Source organism: Chlamydomonas reinhardtii, chromosome 1 (assembly GCF_000002595.2).
Source record: "Chlamydomonas reinhardtii strain CC-503 cw92 mt+ chromosome 1, whole genome shotgun sequence".
Taxonomy (NCBI): Eukaryota; Viridiplantae; Chlorophyta; class Chlorophyceae; order Chlamydomonadales; family Chlamydomonadaceae; genus Chlamydomonas; species Chlamydomonas reinhardtii.
In genome coordinates this window covers 1,668,432-1,686,636 of record NC_057004.1, presented here as the reverse complement: position 1 = coordinate 1,686,636, position 18,205 = coordinate 1,668,432, and the positions used below count along the sequence as shown (strand labels likewise).

Here is an 18,205-nt window from a genome sequence, read left to right as displayed (position 1 = left end):
AGGTTGGCGCTGAGAAGCCTTAAATGCGGGCGGGAGCGCGGGCGGCCCCAGGTTGCGGATATTGCGTCGGGAAAGAGCAGATTGGGCGCCAACTAGGACAGTTGCCGTACACGATTCGGAAGCGGGCGCGTCTAGGCCGCCCGAAGTCAAGCCCCCTTCCACAACACTTCCCAAACATCCTTGGTAGCCTAGGCATGCGGCCCATTACAGCACGGATGGCGACCCTTCGATGGCCTTAAGGTTCTTTCCATCCACCAAGGCGACCTGAAAGAGGTGCTACAAAGAATCGCACACTGCCCATTCGCTGTGGCCTGCTGCCCGCAGCGCCGCTGCCACAACGCACGCGCTCAAAGATGCGTCGTGGGGCGACGCCAGAAGCAGCCGCACTCCGCTGTCTTCGCCTAGCCCCGTCACCCCCAACACGCTGCCCAACCTTGCCCTGAGCACGCGCTGCCGCTCGCGCCTTTGTCCCTCCGTTGCCGTCGCCACTGCTGCCGCCCCCTCCAGCAGCCGGGCACCCGCATCTCCTAACCCTCCCGCCACAGTAGAGCCCGCCGACGGCAGGAGCTCTGACAGGGCCACGGTCCGGAGCCCCGCTGGCAGCGGCCCAGCGTCCGCTTGACGCACGCCCTCTGGCAGTAGCAGGACAGCAACGGCCCCGGGGCCTGCGGCTACTGCTGCTGCTATTCCCCGCTCCGCTGCCGCCACGAATTCTTCCACACTCGCCCGGTACTGGGGCTGCGGCTCCGCCTCAAATGTGGTGGAGAGCTGCAGCGTCCGTTACAGTGGAGAGGAGGGCACGAGGGGACGGTTTAGTTTATTTGCACCCAAGGAAATAGGAAGCGGGGAGGGACTTTCCCTGCTCGGCGACGCTGGCCGCCCCTAATCGGACTGTCCGTCGCACACCGCATCCATGAAGGGAAGAGAGGGGCTCTACGCTGAGGCCAAACGACAGGCATGAGGACAGTGTGGCGGCTGGCGCAGGATGCCTGCTCTCTTGCTCACGGCACCCGCCAACCGATTCCTCCCCTCACCCCTGCTCCTGCCCACCTCACCTTGAGGGGACACGGCTCGTACAGCTCCGACCCGCCGCCGCCCGCCCGCCACGCGTCCCAGCCGCCCGCCAGAATGTACGGCCGCGGGTGTCCGTACAGAAGCAGGCTCCACCACACACGTGCCGCCGTCATGCTGCCGCCGTCGTCGTACACCTGCCGCCGCCACAAAGACAAGATGGACACGTGCAAACGGTACGGGAAGGCTTTGCGAAGCAAGGGACCATGAAGAGCAACACTGGGCAACACTGGCCCCCGTGCCGCCAGTGCCACCGGAAATCTGGCACATACAAAACCGTACATGTCATACGGGAACCGAAAGATCCCGCCAGGCATGCCATCAGTCCGCCACCCGCGCCGCCCCTCACGAATCCAATCAACCACTCACCACGACTGGCTGCTCTGCTGACAGCCCTCGCGCCTCGAAGCACGGCACGTACATGTCCGGGTCCGACTGCGCCGCCAGCACCCGCCACCCGCCGCCGCAGCCCTGCGGCCGCGGCAGCCGCCGCCGCCACCCTCCCGATGTCTGATGGCCGCTTGACGAGGCCTCCTCTTTCCCCTCCTCCTCTTCCCCCTGCTCCTCGCCTGCAGCCGCCATGGCTGTGTAGCAGGCGCCGTCGCGCGTCCAGTTCACAAACACGGCTCCCTGGCAGCGTGCAGGGAATTGGGCAGGAGGCGGCACGCGCACACGTGTGTTTGCAACGGTGACAAGGGTCGTAGGAGGGCGAAGGCAGAGTGGCCCGGGGTAGCGAGTATGCGAGAGATCCCACAGCTGGTACTCCGCATATCCACGTCCCCTCCACGTGCTTTTCCGCCACCAGCGCAGGGAAATACGCCTCCCATGCCCCCACCCTACTGGCCTGCACCTTCCCCATACCTCCATTTCCCCTGCGCCTCCCCCCAGCTGAAGTCTATTTCTTACTGGGAACCAGCCCCCAAACCCCTCCATCTCTTCCTCTCCATACTCTCCCACCGGCACGTGTCCCTCCAGGTAGCTGTCATAGTCCGCCGCCAGGGCCCCGCCCGCCTGGGACCCCGCGGCCCCGGCACCAGCAGCAGCAGCGGCACCAGCAGCGGCAGCGCCAGCAGCTGCAGGCCAGAGGTGGGCGCCGGCGTTTCCGCGTGCATCAAAGATGCGGATGTCTTCCTGCATGGTCAGGGGTGCGATAGTGGTGATGACGGGGGGGGAAGAGCGTCTGTTGAGACTTGGGACAGCCCCTGAGGAGGCCTCACAGTGGGAAGGGCAGGAGAGGCTTGTGGCCTAGTTGAGGTGTTGCAAGCCACGCGGTGCATGCCCGGACCCTTCAGGAATGTTTCATCCTTGTGAATGTTGCATGCGTAGCAGCTCCGCTGGTACGCTGCCTTTCCCCGCACCTCAAGGTTTCGCCGGAGCCATTCCGTGCCGACCACCGTGCTGTCCTCCGGCAGGGCTTGAGGCGCCTGAAGCTTGCGATGTCGCGTCCCCCGACCCAGGAAGGCTCTTTGAACAGGCCGCTGAGGGTGATGAGCTAAAGGACTGGAGCTGGGTAGATGCACGCGCGTCCTGGTTGTTGGGATGGACACGGACGCGGGGCCAGTTGTCGTGGTCAGGGGCAACACCTTGGGACGAATCATCGCTCATGGTCTTGTGTGCAAACAGCAGCTATGCACAAGCACAGCGAAAGCAGAGTGTTCTGAGACTCGGCGATCCCGCTTCATCGCTCGCATTTTGGATTTTTGTGCGAGATTGGCGACGTAATTCACCCGCAAGATAACACAGAATGCGTAGACAGGTTGTGCTTTGAACGAGTCCCTTTAGCTTTGGAGCCTCGCCAGGCCACTCGGGTTGGTTGGGCCCTTGCGTCGCGGGCAACCTGTGACTTTGCCTCAGCCTGTGAACGCCTTGCACTAGCGGGGCGATCTTTTCGATTACAACAACCACACGAGTTTGAGTTTGCATACCTGGGACAAAGGCAGACTCACTGCCGTTTGCGTGATCGGTCGTGTCGAAAGCGCGCGTTCCAAGGCCCCAACTAAGCATGCCGCTCTGCGGACCTTGACGTTGATCAGCAAGCATGGACCAGACGACGTCGGGCATTCTGGATGGCTGGGGCGACGTGGACCTTGACGATGACGAGGATGACCCCTTCTCGCAGCCTGTCCGTCCTGTCACTGCTGCTGATACAGCCGGCTCCGATCCCTTCGCCAGCGACGGCGGTGACAGCCCCGAATGGCCTAGCTCCCCCACAGCAAGCGGCCCGGCTGCCACAACGGCTTCCGCAGCTGCGCCGCCCGCCCCCAGCCGGCTGGCGCCGGTAGCTGCGGCCACGGCCGCAACAGCTGCGTTGCCACCCCCGCCTCAGCCCTCAACACTTGCGCCCCTACAGGCCAGCTCACCCCCGGCCGTGGCCGCGGTGCCGCCGAGGCCCCCTTCGCTGCCTGGGGCAGCAGCAGCAGCTGCGGCTGGTCCGCCGCGAACCTCGGCGTCTGGGGCGCCTCCGCTGGCGCCCAGGCCGGCGGCGCCGACGGTGACAGCACCGGCCGTGCCTCACCAGCCACCGAACTTGGCTGCTGCGTCGGTGCCGCCTGGCGCCAACGCTGCTGCCCCTTCAGCCGCTGCCGCTGCCCCTGCGCAAGCGCAGGCGCATGCGGGCTCGGCTGCGCCTTCCAGCCATGCGCCCACGGCGGTTCCGGTTGCCGCGCCAGCGCCAGTGCCTCAGGCGCCTGCAGCTCCGGTGCCTCCACCAGCGCCTCCACCAGCAGCCACTGCCGCTGCAACCCCACCGGCGCCGGGGCTGGCCAGCCCGCCGGCGCCCCAGTTGCCAAGTCCGCCGGCGCCGGTGGCTGTCCCTGCGGCGTCGGTCGCTGCTGCTGAGCATGCGCCCGTGGCCGCCGCAACCGCTTCACATTTCACGCCGCCAGCGCATGCGCCCGTGACCGCCGCTACCGCTCCCCATGGAGTGCCGGTGGCGGCGCACCCCGTGGCGCCAGCACATGCGGCCGCACCGACGCCACCTGCCGCACCAGTGCCTGTGCCCGCGCCGCCAACGGCGTACGCGCCTGCGGCGCCGCCGGCGCCCCCTCCAACTGCGGCGCCGCCCGCCGCGGCGCCGCTTGCGGCGGTGGCGCCTGCTGCGGCCGCCACGAAGGACGAGTCGGCTTCCTTCTTTGACGACATGGGCGACGACCAGGACGGCGCCGGCGACTGGGGTGCGGGCGACTGGAGCCTGCCGCCCGCGGCGCCGGCCGCTGCCGTGCCGGCAGCTGCGGCGCCAGCGCCTCCGGCTGCCTCGCAGCCGCCTCTTGTTGCGGTCTCGAACGGCGGCCCGGCGGCGCATGCACCGCCGCCGCTGCCGCTCGTGGCATCTGCTGCGCACCCGCCGCCGGCCGCGAAGCTACCGAGCCCGCAGCAGCCCGCGGCTGCGGCGCAGCCCCCGGTCGCGCCAGCGGCGGCGCCTGCACCCGCACCCGTTACAGCGCCCGTCGCCGTGCCACCGCCGGCCGCGCAGGCCGTACCTGCCGCCGCAACCCCTGCCGCCGCCGCAGCCGCGGCTGGCGACGGCGGCGATGAGGCGTTGATGGCGCTCAAGCCGCGCCGCGTGTCCGTGGGCTTCCAGCTGCCTGGTGACGAGGGTGAGGACCACCAGTCGCACACAGCCTTCCCGCCCACGCCCTTCGGGCCGCCGCGAACGGCTGACGAGGCGGCGCGCGCGCGCATCAGTCCTGAGGAGCTGGCGGCAGCTATGGCGCCCACGCCGGCAGACTCGGCCACGTCCACGCCGCGCGCACCGCCGCCCGCGGCTGCGCCGCCCGCGGCGGCACCGCCTCTGCACGCGGCGGCGAACGGAGCTGGAGGGGCGGCGGCGACGGCAGCTCCGCCGCCGCCCGGCCTGACAACGACGGCATCCATGCGGCGGCACCGGCTGAGCGTGTCGTCTAGCATGCGGGAGCATGGTGCCGGCGCCGCGCCCGGTGAGGGGTTGTCGGAGAGCGGGCAGGCGCCCGACCTCCTGCCGCCGCCGACAGCGCCGACGGCGCCGCCACCGCCGCCGACGGCGGAGCCGGCACCTCGTGCGTTGGCTGATGGCGGCTGGTCGCAGCTGGCTCCGGGCGGCGCAGGCGCAGAGCAGGCGGCGACGGTGGCGGCGATGGTGGCTGCGACGGAGGCGCCATTGGAAGCTGTGGCTGCTGGCGGACCTGATGGCAGTAGTGCGCCCGGCGTAGCGCCCAGGTGGGTTACAAGTATGTGCAACTCGCCACCGCGCTGGTCCGATGGGTTACCATGACCTGTGTGGCAATCACCCCACTGCACACCACCCTGCTCGCGGTGCTCTTGGCGCGCCGCAAGCCATGTGCTATTAACGCCTGCCCTGGCATCTTGGGATGGGTTGCCCGTCGTGAACCTTGCCGTATTTGTGCGGCCTGGACACTTGCACCATGCGCGCTCCTGTCGTCGCGCACCTTTCGCCAGGTGCCCCCCCCCCTGTCTCTTGCGCTGGACTTGTCACCCGTCTTGGACTTCATCACACTGTACTTTGGGCCCTGCTTTCGGTGCTTCTTACACGACCTCGTTGCTGGAGTCACGTTGCCTACCGCCCCGTGCCCCGCAGGTCGCACCCGGGCGTGTCGCGCGTTGCGGCGGAGACCGGCAGGGCAGGCAGCGGCAGCGGCTCGCTCGCCAGCGGCGCCGCCTCCGTCACCGGTTCCGAGCTGGCGGCCTTTGACGACGCCATAGAGCAGCTCATGGCCGCGCCCGACACCGTATCCACTGCCGCGACAGCCTTGGCAGGCCCCACCGCAGCCGTGGCCACGCCGGCGGCGGCGACGGCGCCGTCGCCGCTGCCGCCTGTAGCGGCTCTCGACGGCACCGCCGCTGGCGCTGGCGCTGTGCTTGCGGCCGTTGATGCTGGCGGCGAGCAGCAGGCGGCAGCAGCGGCGCCGTCCCCCGGCGCCGGCGCCCTCAGCGGCTTTTATGTGGCGGCGCAAAACCCGTTCGGCCCGACTGACAGCGGCGTCGTGGACACCGGAGACGACGATGACGTCTTCGCCGCCATCGCGGCCGGCGGCGGCGGCGGCGGCGGCGGCGGCGCAGCCGCTGCGCCTGCGGCGCCTGCGGCGTCGGGCCGCCCGCCTGTGCCTGGCGGCGCGCCGGCACCGACTAGCTACGTAGTGGCGGAGAGCAGCCGCAAGGGGCTATCGCACCTCTTTGGAGCGGCGTCAGGCAGCGTCAGCAGCCAGCTGTCCCAAGCGGGCGACAGCGCCGCCGCCGCCGCCGGCGGCGACGGCGGCGTCGCGTTCCGCCAGGCGTCGCGGCCGCTGTTCGCTGACTCCTCGGCGCCGTCAGCGGCGTCCCAGAACGACCTGCCGGCTGTGTCGGTGCTGCTATCGGGCCCGGGTCCGGACCAGGACCAGGGAGCGGGTCAGACGCTGGCGGCGCCGCCGCCAGCGGCGGAGGAGCCGCCGCAGCCACCGCCGCCGCCGCCTCCGGCGGCAATGGCGGCGCCCGCCACGACGTTTCAGCAGGCGGCCACTGGTGTGGCGGCTTTGTTCGGTGGTGGCGCGGAGGACGACGACGCAGACGACCCCTTCGCCGCTGTTGGCGGCTCCGACGCCGGCGGCGGCATGTTTGGTGGCGCCGCCGCGGCGCCGCCGCCTGCTGCCGCGGTCCCTGCGGCTGCTGCGTACGGCTCGGCTGGCCAACAGCCCCAGCAGCCGCCCCAGCAGCCGCAGGCGCAGCAGGGGTGGGCGCAAGCGCCTGCCGCCACCACGGTCGTCCCCGCCGCTGCCGGCGGCCCGTTCGGCGGCCCTGACGCCGGCGAGTCATTCTTCGAGTCGTTGGGCGGGGCAGGCACCGACGCCGCGGCTGCCCCATCGCCTCAGGCGGCGCCGGCGCCGCAGCAGTATGCGCAGCAACCGTGCGCAGCGCTGCCGCCAGCTGCAGCCGCGTACCCGGCAGTAGCACCAGTGGCACCAGTGGCTGTGGCTGCGGCAGCGCCCGCGGTTGGTTTCACGGCCCTGGGCACAGCCGCTGACGGTGGAGCCTCCGCGTTCTTTGATTCCATCCCCTCGCCGGAGCCCAGCCCGCAGGCCCCGCACGCGCAGACCGTGCCGCCGCCGATGGCAGCACCGGAGCCAGTCCCACCTCCTCCTGTGCAGCAGCACCCGCACCCGCCGCCGGTGCAGCCGCCGCCCCAAGCGGCCGCGCCGGCTGCGCCGTCGCCCGCCGCCGCCGTGCCGTCCGCAGCAGGCGCCTTCGGCGCTCCCATCTACGGCGCCGGTCCTTTCGGAGGCCCCGCGATGGCGGCGGCGGACGACGCTGCAAGCTTCTTCGACGCGCCGCCCAGCCCGCCGGCGCCGGCGCCGGAGCCGGCGGCGCCAGCAGCCGCGGCAGCGCCGCCGCCGGCCGCGCACCCGCCGGCGGCGGTGCAGCCGCCGCCGCAGCTGGCAGCGCCTGCTCCCGTGGTCCCCGGTCCCACGGCGGCTCCCCACCCCGAGCAGCCGCAGCAGCACCCACAGCAACAGCCGGGCTATCCTCAGCCGTCCACGTCGCAGGGCGGCTGGCCGGACCAAGCACCCGCCGCCGCCGGCGTCAGTGCAGGCGGCTTTGCAGCCGCGCCTTTTGCGGCGGCAGTGGTGCCGCCAGCAGTGCCGGGCGTTGACGACGGCAGAAGCTTTTTCGCTGAGTCACCGGGTGCGGCGTCGCCGGCAGCCGCGCCGCCTGGCGCCGTGCACTTGCCGCCGCAGCAGCAGCTGCAGTCGCAGCAGCCGCAACTGCAGGCGGGCTTCCCGGCCGTGGCCGCAAGCACTCCCGCGCCCTTCGCCGCGGCCCCGGCGGCTGCAGCCGGCGGCCTGTTTGGCGGCGCTGCCGACGCGGCCACCGGCGATTCCTTCTTTGACAACCTCGGCGCCGCCTCGCCGGATGGTGGTGCGGCGGCCGCGGCGGCCGCCACAGCGGCGCCTGCGCAAGTGCACCCGCCGCACGCGGCCACTGGTGCGCCGCACCAGCAGCACCTCCACCAGCAGCAGCACCCGCACCACGCGCACCCCCACCAGCAGCCACACCCGCCGGTTGAGCCCCAGCCGCAGTCGCAGCCGCAGCCGCAGCCTCCGCTGGGGCAGGGCCCCGGCCACCAGGACGGCCACCCGCCGGGTCCGGCGCTGCAACCGGTGGCGACCGCGTTCGCACACGGCGGCATCCAGGGCGTGGTGCAGCACCACATCGCAGCCAGCCCGGGGCTGCCCACGCCGCCCTACAACGCCGCGGCGCCAGTGCCGGCAGCGCCGCCGGCGACGCCGCCGCCGCCGGCCGTGGAGGAGGAAGAGCCTGAGGAGCCGGAGGAACCGGAGGAGCCGGAGGAGGTGGTGGAGGAGGAGCCGCCGGTGCAGGTGATGAGCGAGGAGCAGGTGACGGCGGCGGCCGCGGCGGCGGCGGCGCCGGCCTGGGAGGCGGCGGGCGGCTACAGCCTTCCAAACGCCACGGAGACGTACCAGCAGTACTACACGTACTACTATCAGTACTACCAGCAACAGCAGCAGCAACAGCAGCAGCAGGAGCGGGAGCGGGCGGAGCGCATGCAGGCTAAGCACGCGGCGGCGGCGGAGCGGAAGCGCGCGCGGGAGGAGGGCCGGCGGCAGCGGCAGGCGGCGCGGGAAGAGGCGCGGCGGCAGCGCCAGGCGGCGAGGGAGGAGGCGCGGCGGAAGGCCGCCGAGGCAGAGGCGCTGAGGAAGCGGCAGGAAGAGGAGGCCGCTGCGGCGGCAACGGCTGCTGCTGCTGCTACTGCGGCTGCTGCGGCGCCGGCTGTAGCAGCTGCTGCCCCGGCTGTTGCGGCAGCCAGTCAGCACGGGCAGCAGCAGCAGCAGTACCCGCCGCCGGCGGCGCAGCAACAGTATGGTCAGCAGTACGGTCAGCAGTACGGGGACTACGGCGCTGCCAGCAACAATCACTATGGTGGGCAGTACGGGCAGCCGCAGCAGTCGCAACCGCAACCGCAACCGCAGCAGCCGCAGCAACAGGCCACTGCACCGCCCACAGACCCCTATGCGGCTTGGCACGCAAGCCAGCACCAACAGCAGCAGCCGCAGCCGCAGGCGGCGACGCAGCAGCAGCCGCAGCCGCAGGGGGTGACGCAGCAGCAGCAGCAGCAGCAGCAGCCGCCCAGCCAAGGTCAGCAGTGGCCTGGGCAGGGTGCGCAGCAGCCGCAGACCGAGTACGGGCAGGCTGCTACTGCTGCTCAGCAGCAGCAGCAGCCATCGCAACAGCAGCAGGGCTGGCACGGCCAACCGCAGCCGCAGCCACAAACGCTGCCGCAGGCGCAGCAGGCGTACCCTGGCTACAACCAGCAGCAGCAGCCGCAGCAGGATGCGTACGCGCAGGCGTCGCAACAGCAGCAACAAGAACCACAGCAGCCTCAACAACACGCCTACGGTGCTTACGGGGAGCAGCAGTGGAACCAGCAGCAGCAGCCCCAACAGCCGCAGCAGCCCCAGCAGGGCCAGCAGCCGCAGCCGCAAACAGGGTACGGCGGCTATGGGCAGCAGCAACAGCCGCAGCCGCAGCAGCCGCAACAGGCCCCACAGCAAGGCTACGGCTACGGGTATGGATACGACGCGTACGGCGGCCAGCAGCAGCAGCAGCCGCACGCGTACGGCGCCCAGTCGCAGTACGGCCAGCAGTCGTACAGCCAAAGCGGCGCGTACGGCCAACAAAACCAGCAGTACGGGCAGCAGTACGGGCAGTACGACGCTGCTGCCGGGTACGGCCAACAGCCGTACGCCGCGTACGGCCAGCAACAGCAGCAGCAGCAGACCCAGCACAACGTCAACTGGCTGCCCACCACGCCCGAGCTGGCGCGCAGCTGCCCGCACGGCCGGCCCGCACACACGGTGTTCACGTTCGGGTTCGGCGGCCGCGCCGTGATCATGCGCCCACCCGCCGCCGGCTCCGACACCAGTGAGTTGGGGATTTGTACATACCAGCCCAAACAAAACCAAACCAACTAAAACGAGCGGAGCACAGGTGGAGGTGTTAGGGGGGTTGGAATGCCGGGACCCGCCCTGCAAGCGCGGCGCGGCGTGACGCGGTTGGTATGTCCTTGGGCTGCTTCACGCCGTTAATCGTTTGCAGCTGGAGGTTCGGTGCCTTGTCGACATCAGCTGCGTTTGTTGTTGTTGGTCACTGCTGGTCGCTGATTACTGAACCCTTGTGGTCCAATTCCCACCTGCCAGGCATTTCGGCGGTGTTTGGCGCGCCCGGGCCGCTGCAGCTGCTGCCTGTGGCGTCGCTCACCGCCGCGCACCTGGCCGGCGGCCCTGGCGCCGGCGGCCCGGCGGCGCCCACCTCCGCCTCGGGCGACAAGAAGAAGCCGCCCCGCGGTGGAACACAGGTGGGGTTCAGGGCGTCAGCAGCCCCGACCCTTTTGTTGCCAGGCCAGACATGTGTGTGTGTGTGTGTTTGTGAATTTGTAGGCCCCAATAGCCCCTCGGCTTCCCCCGTGGTGTCTCTGTTTGCTTGTGTTGCTGTTTGCGGTTCTCTATTTGGTGGAGGGGACTCACTCACGCGAACACGCATGCACGTGTACTCTACTGACACGCTCCTTACAAAACACACACATGCACACGCACGCAGCCCGCCGGCCACCCGCTGTTTGAGCCGGTGCTGAAGCAGCTGGCCGCCTTCCCCGGGCCCCTGGGAGCCGCCACACCCAAAGACAAACTGCTGAAGTGGCTCGCCGACCAGGCAGCCGCGGCAGCGGCGGCGGCGGCTGGCGAGCTGCAGGCGAGGCAGGAGCAGCAGCAGGCTGGCGGTGTGGGCGGCGAGCCGCCGCCGGGGGCGGCGGCGCAGCGGCTGCTGCTGTGGGAGGCGCTGCGGCTGCTGGTGAAGCATGCGGATGCGGCGGCGGCGGCTGGCAAGGCCGGCGGCAAGCAGGCGGCCAAGGTGCGGTGGGCGGGCAACCCCGTGTGTGTGGGGGGGGGGGGTTTCGTATGCACAGGCGGTCCTAGAATCCTTTCCTGCGCTGTGGCGTGGGTGCCCATTTTTACATTCTTTCCAGTCCCAAATCAAACTGGAACTCGTAAAATTCGTCCTTTTGTCGCAGGGTGGCAAGGAGGAGCCGAGCATGGAGTCCGAGCTGGCGCGGCTGCTGCTGCACCCCAGCAGCCTGAGCACAGGCGGCGCCGCCGCCGGCAGCAACGGCGCCGCCAAGGGCGCCGCCAGCCGCGCCAGCGGCGACGGCGCCGCCGGCGCCGCCGAGGCTGACGTCAGCGCCCTGGTCAGCGGCGCCTTCGCCGTCGGCGGGCCGCCGGTGCTTGCGGCGCCGCCGCCGGAGGCGGCGCAGCAGGCGGCGGCGCAGCGCATGCAGAGGCTGCTGGTGCTGGGCCGCAAGGCGGAGGCGCTGCGGGTGGCGAGCGACGCGGGGCTGTGGGGCCCGGCGCTGCTGCTCGCCACCGCCGTCGGCGGCGGCGACGGGCGCGCGTTCCAGGAGGCTGCTACAGCCATGGCCCGGGCGCTGCTACTGCCGGGCACGCCCGCGCGCACGCTGGCGCTGGTGCTGGCCGGCAGGCCAGACCTGGTACACGCCGCTGACGGCGTCGCCGCCGCCGCCGCCGGCGGGCCTGACGGCGCCGCCGCGCCGCCTTCGGCGTCCGCCGCCATGCCGTTCGGCGTGCCGGCGCCGCCAGGCGCCGGCGCGCACGCGCCGCCGGCGGGCTTCTTCAACCCAACGATGCCGTCGGCGGCGGCGCAGCCGGCGCCTGCCGGCGGCGCCGCCGCCTCCGCCGGCGGCTCCTGCACGCTGCTGGGCAGCTGGCATGAGCACCTGGCTGTGCTGCTGGGCACGAGGGGCCCCGCGGATGCCAGTGAGGCGGTGCTGCGGCTGGGCGACCGCCTGCGTGGCGACCCAGTGCAGGTGGGTGGGGTGGGTGGAGTGGGTGGGGTGGGTGTGGCGGGTGCTGTGGGGTTGCAAGGATTGGTACAGAGAAGTGTGGCGTGGGGTGGGTAGCCGTGGAGGAGGGTGGGGATGTGGGCGACGGGGACTGGGGAGATACGTGCGCTAGCCATGTAGTTCGTCTGGCATTGCTCCGGATGGAACTTGTGGCTGCTTGCTTTGCCTCAAGCCAGGGGCACGTCGACATGGCGGTAGCAGTACCAAATTCCAGGCAGTAAAGACACAAACACACGCTGACACGCTGCTCATGACACCCCCAACCCCCGCACTCTCCCCTCCTCTCTCCCCCCGCTCTACCCAGGTCCTGGCGGCGCACCTGTGCTACTGCCTCTCCAGCTGTCCGCCCGCGCTGCCCGACGCCCCCGGCTGCCGCTACAGCCTGTTGGGCGAGGCCGCTGCTACTGCCGCCACTGCTGCTACTGCCGCCACAGGCCACTGGACGCCACTGGGCGATGGGGGCGCGGCACTGCAGCGGACCGAGGTGCTGGAGTGGGTGCTGGTGCAGCGGGTGAGTTGGAGACGGGTGGGCGGCTGGCGAGCAGGCGCTCATTGCAGCTTTGTTGCTTGTCGCGATCCTGCTTGACACATTGCCGCTTTGCTTGACGTGCAATGGCGCATCTCCCGCCCAATGCATTTCCCCTTCACCCTTCAGGCCGTTGTCGTTGCCACGGCGGGCGCGTCCGGCGCCGCCGCTGCGGCGGCGGCGGCCGCCGCCGCCGACACCGTACACCTGCAGACGTACTCGCTGCTGCCGTACAAGCTGGCGTTGGCGGCCGAGCTGGTCGAGTACGGCAGGATCCAGGAAGCCCTGTCGTACTGCGCCGCAGTGGAGGCGGGGCTGCGCGCCGGCGGCGTCATTGTGGCGGCGCCGCCGGTGGCGGCGGCAGGCCAGCCTGGCGGCCAGCCGCCGGCTGCGCCGCCGCAGCAGCAGGCGGCGGCGGCGGTGCGGCTGCCTGGCGGTGCGTGGCTGGCGGCGACGGAGGCGGCACTGCGGCGGCTGCAGGACCGACTGGTCAACTACGCGCAGGTGGGTAATAGGGGTGGCGGTAGAACGGCGCCACACGGTGGATGCAAACGGCGTTGCTGCCTGTGCCTCGCACCAATCTGCCCCTCACTCTCTGCCGCCGCACCTCTTGCACCCCGTGGTGTGATGAGCATACACGCCTTGGGTTCGCGTCTTGTCCTCAATACCCTCGTGGCAAGTGTGCCCTTGACAATGGTATATACACACCTCCAATACCCAATAGCAACATGCCAATACAATAACACAACACGACAACGCCACAGGCAAACGCAATCGCGCTTTCCAAGGGCAGTGGAGAGTCCGCCATCACCAAAGTGGGCCGCTTCCTCGACGGCACCATCAACAAGCTGCTCTGGGGAGGAGACACAGGCAGCACAGCCGCCAGCGAAGCCGCGGCGGCGGCGGCGGCCGCCGCCGCCGCCGCCCAGGCCGGCGCCGCCGCCGGGCCACAGATCGTGATGGGTGGCGCGTCGGTGCCGCCGGCTGCCTTGGGGCCCATCGCGCCGTGGGCGGTGGACGTGGGCGGGCTGGCGGCGGCCGCCGCCGCGGCGGCAGCGCCGGCGGCGCCGGTCGGCGCGCCGTCGTTCCCGCCGCCGTCGGCGCCGCCGCCAGCTGCCGGCGGGTACGGCTACGGCTTCGGCGGCGCGGCCCAGACCGCGCCCATAAGTGGCGGCGCTTTTGGTGCTGTCGGCGGTGGCGGCGGCGGCGGCGGCATGACGCAGTCGGTGTCAACGCTGGCGCTGTCGGCCGCAGCCGACGGCGGCGCCGGCAACAGCAGCAGCACCTGGTATGCCGGGCCGGCGGCGCCGCCGGGCGGCGCGTCGCGGTCCGTACCTGGCGGCTCCACACTGCCGCCGTACGGCCAGCCGCAGGCGCCGTACGGGCAAGCGCCCTCCGCCGCTGCCGGGGCGACCGCCCCGTCGGACCCTTCTGCGGCGGCGGCGTACGGCTGGGGCGGGGCTCCAGCCGGCGGCGGCGGCGGCGGCTACGGCCAACCATCCCAGTTCCAGGCGCCCACCAGCTTTGATTCGCAGGCGCTGCCCTCGCAACAACAGCAGGACCAGCAGCAGCAGCAGCAGCCGGGGCACAGGCGTATCGCGAGCGCGATGGAGCTGCCGGCCGCAGGCGCGGGCGCGCCGCATGGCCCATCGCCGCCGTCGCAGACGCAGAGCACCAGCGGCGCCGCGCCGGCGGCAGATGCCAAGTCCGCAGACGACAAGGCCGCAGCTGCAGGAGGCAAGGGCGGCAGCAGCAAGGGCGCCGGCGGCAGGGGCGGTGGCAAGACAGAGAAGCCGCCGCCGTCGCCCGACCCCAAGAGCACCAAGAGCGGGCGGTGGCTGGTGAACCCGCTGCGGCTGCTGGCGGGCGGCGGCCGCTCACAGTCCAACTCCCGCGGCGCCGCCGCCGGCGCCGCCGCCGACGGCCCCAAGCAGGTGCGTGCGTAGCGGCTCGGTGTGATCTGGCGTTTGCACCTGCTCCGTAAGCACCTCTGAAGCACCTCTGCTTGTGATTCCCCATCCCGCACGCACGCGTTTCAGCACAGACACACACACACACACATACATACACACACACACACACACACACACACACACACACACACACACACACACACACACACACACACACACACACACACACACACACACACACACACACACACACACACACACACAGGGCTCCTACGGCGAGGAGAACCAGTTCTACTACGACGAAACCCGCAAGCGCTGGGTCATGAAGGGCCAGGAGGACGCCGGCGGCGGCGCAGACGACATGCCCGCTGCGCCGCCCAAAAGCCTCGGCGGCGGCGCCTGGGCCGGCGGCGGCGCCGCCGGCGCCGCCGGCCCTTCGTCGTCCGCTTACGCGACGCCGCCGCCTGGCGGCGCCGCCACCGCAGGCAGCACGCCGGGCACGGGCGGGGCCCCGGGGGCTCCGCCCAGTGCTGCGGGTAGCACTGTCACGCCGGGTGGCACGCCGCCGCCGGCGCCTGGAAACTTCTTCCAGGTGCGCGGTAGTGGGTGCGCGGTTGGGCGGGATGACCACGTGGAGAGCCCCGCAGCTGAGTGACCAAGCTGTAGATTATGGAGGGCCGCTGCCCGCGCCTGTCGTGGCCATTGGCGGGGCTGTGTCGTGGGCCTAACGTTGAGGTTGTTTAGACACCGACTGCATGCCGCCGCGAGACCATGTGACTTTGTAACCATTGTTCTTGCCTGGCCTCGCCTCGCAGAGGGGCAAGGGCATCAACTCCCGCTACGTCAACACATTCAACCCCGGCGGCGGATCCGGATCCGGCGGCGCAAACGGCGGAGCCGGCGGCGGCATGGGCGGCGCGCCGCCGGGCGCCCCCGGCACTGCGGCGCTGCCGGCTACGGGCTTCTTCGTGCCTCCACCGCCGGCGCCCATGCGGCCTGGAGAGGCTGACTCGTACGCGGAGGCCGACCCCGCCCGCGCCTGGGCGGACCAGCAGCAGCAGCAGGGGCTGCAGCAGCAGGGGCTGCAACAAGGGGACCCGCAGCAGCCGCAGCAGCACGCTCAGGCTCAGGCCAATCCCCAACAGCCCTACGCGCCGCCGGGGCAGCAGCAGCCGCAGCAGCAGCAGCAGCTGCAACAGTACGCCTCGTATGGCGCACCTGCCACTGATGCATGGGGCCAGCAGCAGCAGCAGTACCAGCAGCAGCAGCCCCAGCAACAGCAGCAGCAGGCACCGGCTTCCGGGGCGATGCCACCGTCTTCGGGCGGTGGAGCCATGCCGCCGCCACCGCACCAGCAGCAGCCGCCGCAGCCCCAGCAGCAGCCCCAGCAGCCCCAGCAGCCAGCCTATGGAGCTGGGCCGTCCCAGCCGCCGCCGCCACCGCAACAGCCGAGCCCGCCACAGGGCCCGCCGCCTGGCCAGCAGCAGCAATGGGGCCAGGCAACGCACCCGCAACCGCAACCACAACAGCATCCGCAACCGCAGCAGCAACCGCAACCGCAGCAGCAACCACAACAGCAGTGGGCGCAGCAGGCCCCGCCTCAGCCCCAGCCCCAGCAACCGCAATGGGGAGCAGCACCGGCGCCGCCACCGGAGCAGCAGCAGCCGCAGTGGCAGCAGCCACCGCAGCAGCAGCAGCCGCAATGGCAACAGCCACCGCAGCAGTGGCAGCAGGCGCAGGCCGGGCCCTTCTCCCCGTCCACCTCCACCTCTGGGGCTGCGCCGCCCGGGTCATCGCCGCAACAAAGTCTGCAGCAGGAGCAACCGCCGCAACCGCAACCGCCGTACGGCCAGCCGCCTGCTGCGCCGCAGCAACAGCCACAGCAGTGGCAGGGCGGCTACGGCCAAGGCGCCGAGCAGGCTGCACCGCCTCCGCAGCAGCCGCAGCAGCCACAGCAGCAGTGGCAGCAGCCGCCGCAGCAGCAGCCGCAGCAGCCGCAGTGGGGTCAGCACCCACAGGGCCCTCCCTCCACCAGCTCACAGGCGTCACCGCCGCCGCCGCCGCCCCACCAACACCACCAACAGCAGCACCACCACCAGCACCAGCAGCACCAACCGCCTGCACCTGCTACTGCCGGCCACACTGGTGCGGTCGGCGGCCCGGCACAGGGCTACCCACAGCCCGGCCAGCCGCAACAACAACACCAGCAGCCGCAGCCGCTGCAGCAGGGGCCGCCTAGCTCCTCGCAGCAGCAGCAGCAGCAGCCGCATTCCTACGGCCAGGGGCCGCCGGCACCGTACGGCGCACCGCCCGCCGCACCCGTCCACGGCCAGCAGCAGCAGCAGCACCCGGTGCAGCAGCAGCACCCGCAGCAGCACTACGCGCCGCCTCCGCAGCAGCAGCCCCAGGCACCGCAACCGCCGGCACCGCAGCCCCAGTACGGGCAACCCCCGCCGCACCCGCAGTACCAGCAGCAGCAGCCACCTCAGCAGCCACAACAGCAGTACCAGCAGCCTCCCCCTCCACCGTCCCCGCCGCCTGCCGCCGCTGCCGCGCCGGCGACCCAGATGGTGTCGTCCGCCTCCGCCGCCACAGCAGTGGTTGACGACCTGCTCGGCGGCGCTAGCAGCACCGGCGCCGCGCCGTACGGTTACGGCAGCGGCGCGCCGCCGCCAATGGCAGCGCCGCCGCCGTCGAACGGTTATGGCGCCCCCGTGGCAGTGCCGTACGGCAGTAGCAGCGGCATGCCGCCCATGGGGTACGGCAGCAGCAGCGGCTACGGCGCGCCGGGTTACGGTGGCGGCGCCGCCGCCGCGTACGGCAGTGGCGGCTGGGGCAGCGGCGCGGTCGGGTACGGCAGCGGCACGTACGCGGGCGGCGGCGGCGGGCCGCCGGTGCCGGCTGGCGGGCATGGCGAGGGCGAGGACATGCGGGAGGTGGAGCTGTAGCAGAGCAGGCTGTGGGACGGGCTTCAGAAAAGCAGGCTGTAGCAAGGCAGGCTGTAGCAGGCGGTTGGGCGGGATGAATTGACGGATAGGGAAGTGTCGCTCTGGCATGTGTACGCACGTGTGGAGGCGTGTTGTGGAGTTGTGGTTCAGGCGGCGTCGGGCTATGCGACGAGAGCGTGTGCGGCGGGCGGCACCCACACCTGGTCCCTGGTCCGGTGGGCGCGGAGATGGGCAGATGCACAGAGATGATTTAGTTCGGTAAACGAGCAGGCAGGCAGCCGGCGCGCTTAGCTAGCATCATGGCAAGAGGTGGGTCGTCCAGGAGGGTGTGGGACATGAGGTCCTCAAAAGAGGCAAGGGCAGGTTACAAAGCGGAGTCAAGGTTTGGCGCGAAGCTCCCCAAACGGGCGCAGAGTCAGAGCCTGAGACAAATAGAGATAGAGTTTGCCTGACATTGTGCGGTGTGTACGGTATGGTGCGGCGCTGTGGTGTGGTGCGGCCACTTCCTTTACGACACTGCAACGCGTGCCGTGTTGTGTAGTTGCGTAGACGCTAGTCGGTAGGTTGTAAGATCGCGCAGGAGGGCACGGAGCTTTTGTGGCGGCGTTGCTGCGTGTGATCACTTTTGATGGGAATACGGGAGCCGGACCGGCATGCAGGCAGCGCAAGTGACCGATGGTGTGTGTGTATGCGTGTGTGCCGATTTCACGATGTGACTGCGACGGTGCGAGCAGGACGCGGTGCGTGCCCAGCGCATAAGGGGTCCCGCTGGTAATAAAACATTTCGGGCTGCCCCACCCCATGTCCTGCGCCCTCCCTTCGCGCCATGAATCGTCGGCACACA

At 70.8% G+C, this 18,205-nt stretch overlaps 2 protein-coding genes across 2 annotated transcripts; one reads left to right on the top strand and one right to left on the bottom strand.

Moving 5' to 3' along the window:
* Positions 1-19: 19 nt before the first annotated feature.
* Positions 20-2,711, bottom strand: CHLRE_01g008891v5 (uncharacterized protein). Its single transcript, XM_043058257.1, has 5 exons — positions 2,430-2,711; positions 2,029-2,202; positions 1,441-1,701; positions 1,056-1,208; positions 20-768 (listed from the first exon to the last, which is right to left on the bottom strand). The coding sequence occupies exons 1-5, from the start codon at positions 2,667-2,669 to the stop codon at positions 277-279; spliced, it is 1,320 nt and encodes a 439-aa protein (XP_042928171.1). The 5' UTR covers positions 2,670-2,711; the 3' UTR covers positions 20-276.
* Positions 2,712-2,811: 100 nt separating this feature from the next.
* Positions 2,812-18,197, top strand: CHLRE_01g008850v5 (uncharacterized protein). Its single transcript, XM_043058256.1, has 10 exons — positions 2,812-5,265; positions 5,645-9,984; positions 10,260-10,417; positions 10,660-10,968; positions 11,129-11,938; positions 12,279-12,485; positions 12,630-13,004; positions 13,265-14,434; positions 14,679-15,005; positions 15,229-18,197. The coding sequence occupies exons 1-10, from the start codon at positions 3,110-3,112 to the stop codon at positions 17,359-17,361; spliced, it is 11,985 nt and encodes a 3,994-aa protein (XP_042928170.1). The 5' UTR covers positions 2,812-3,109; the 3' UTR covers positions 17,362-18,197.
* Positions 18,198-18,205: the final 8 nt, after the last annotated feature.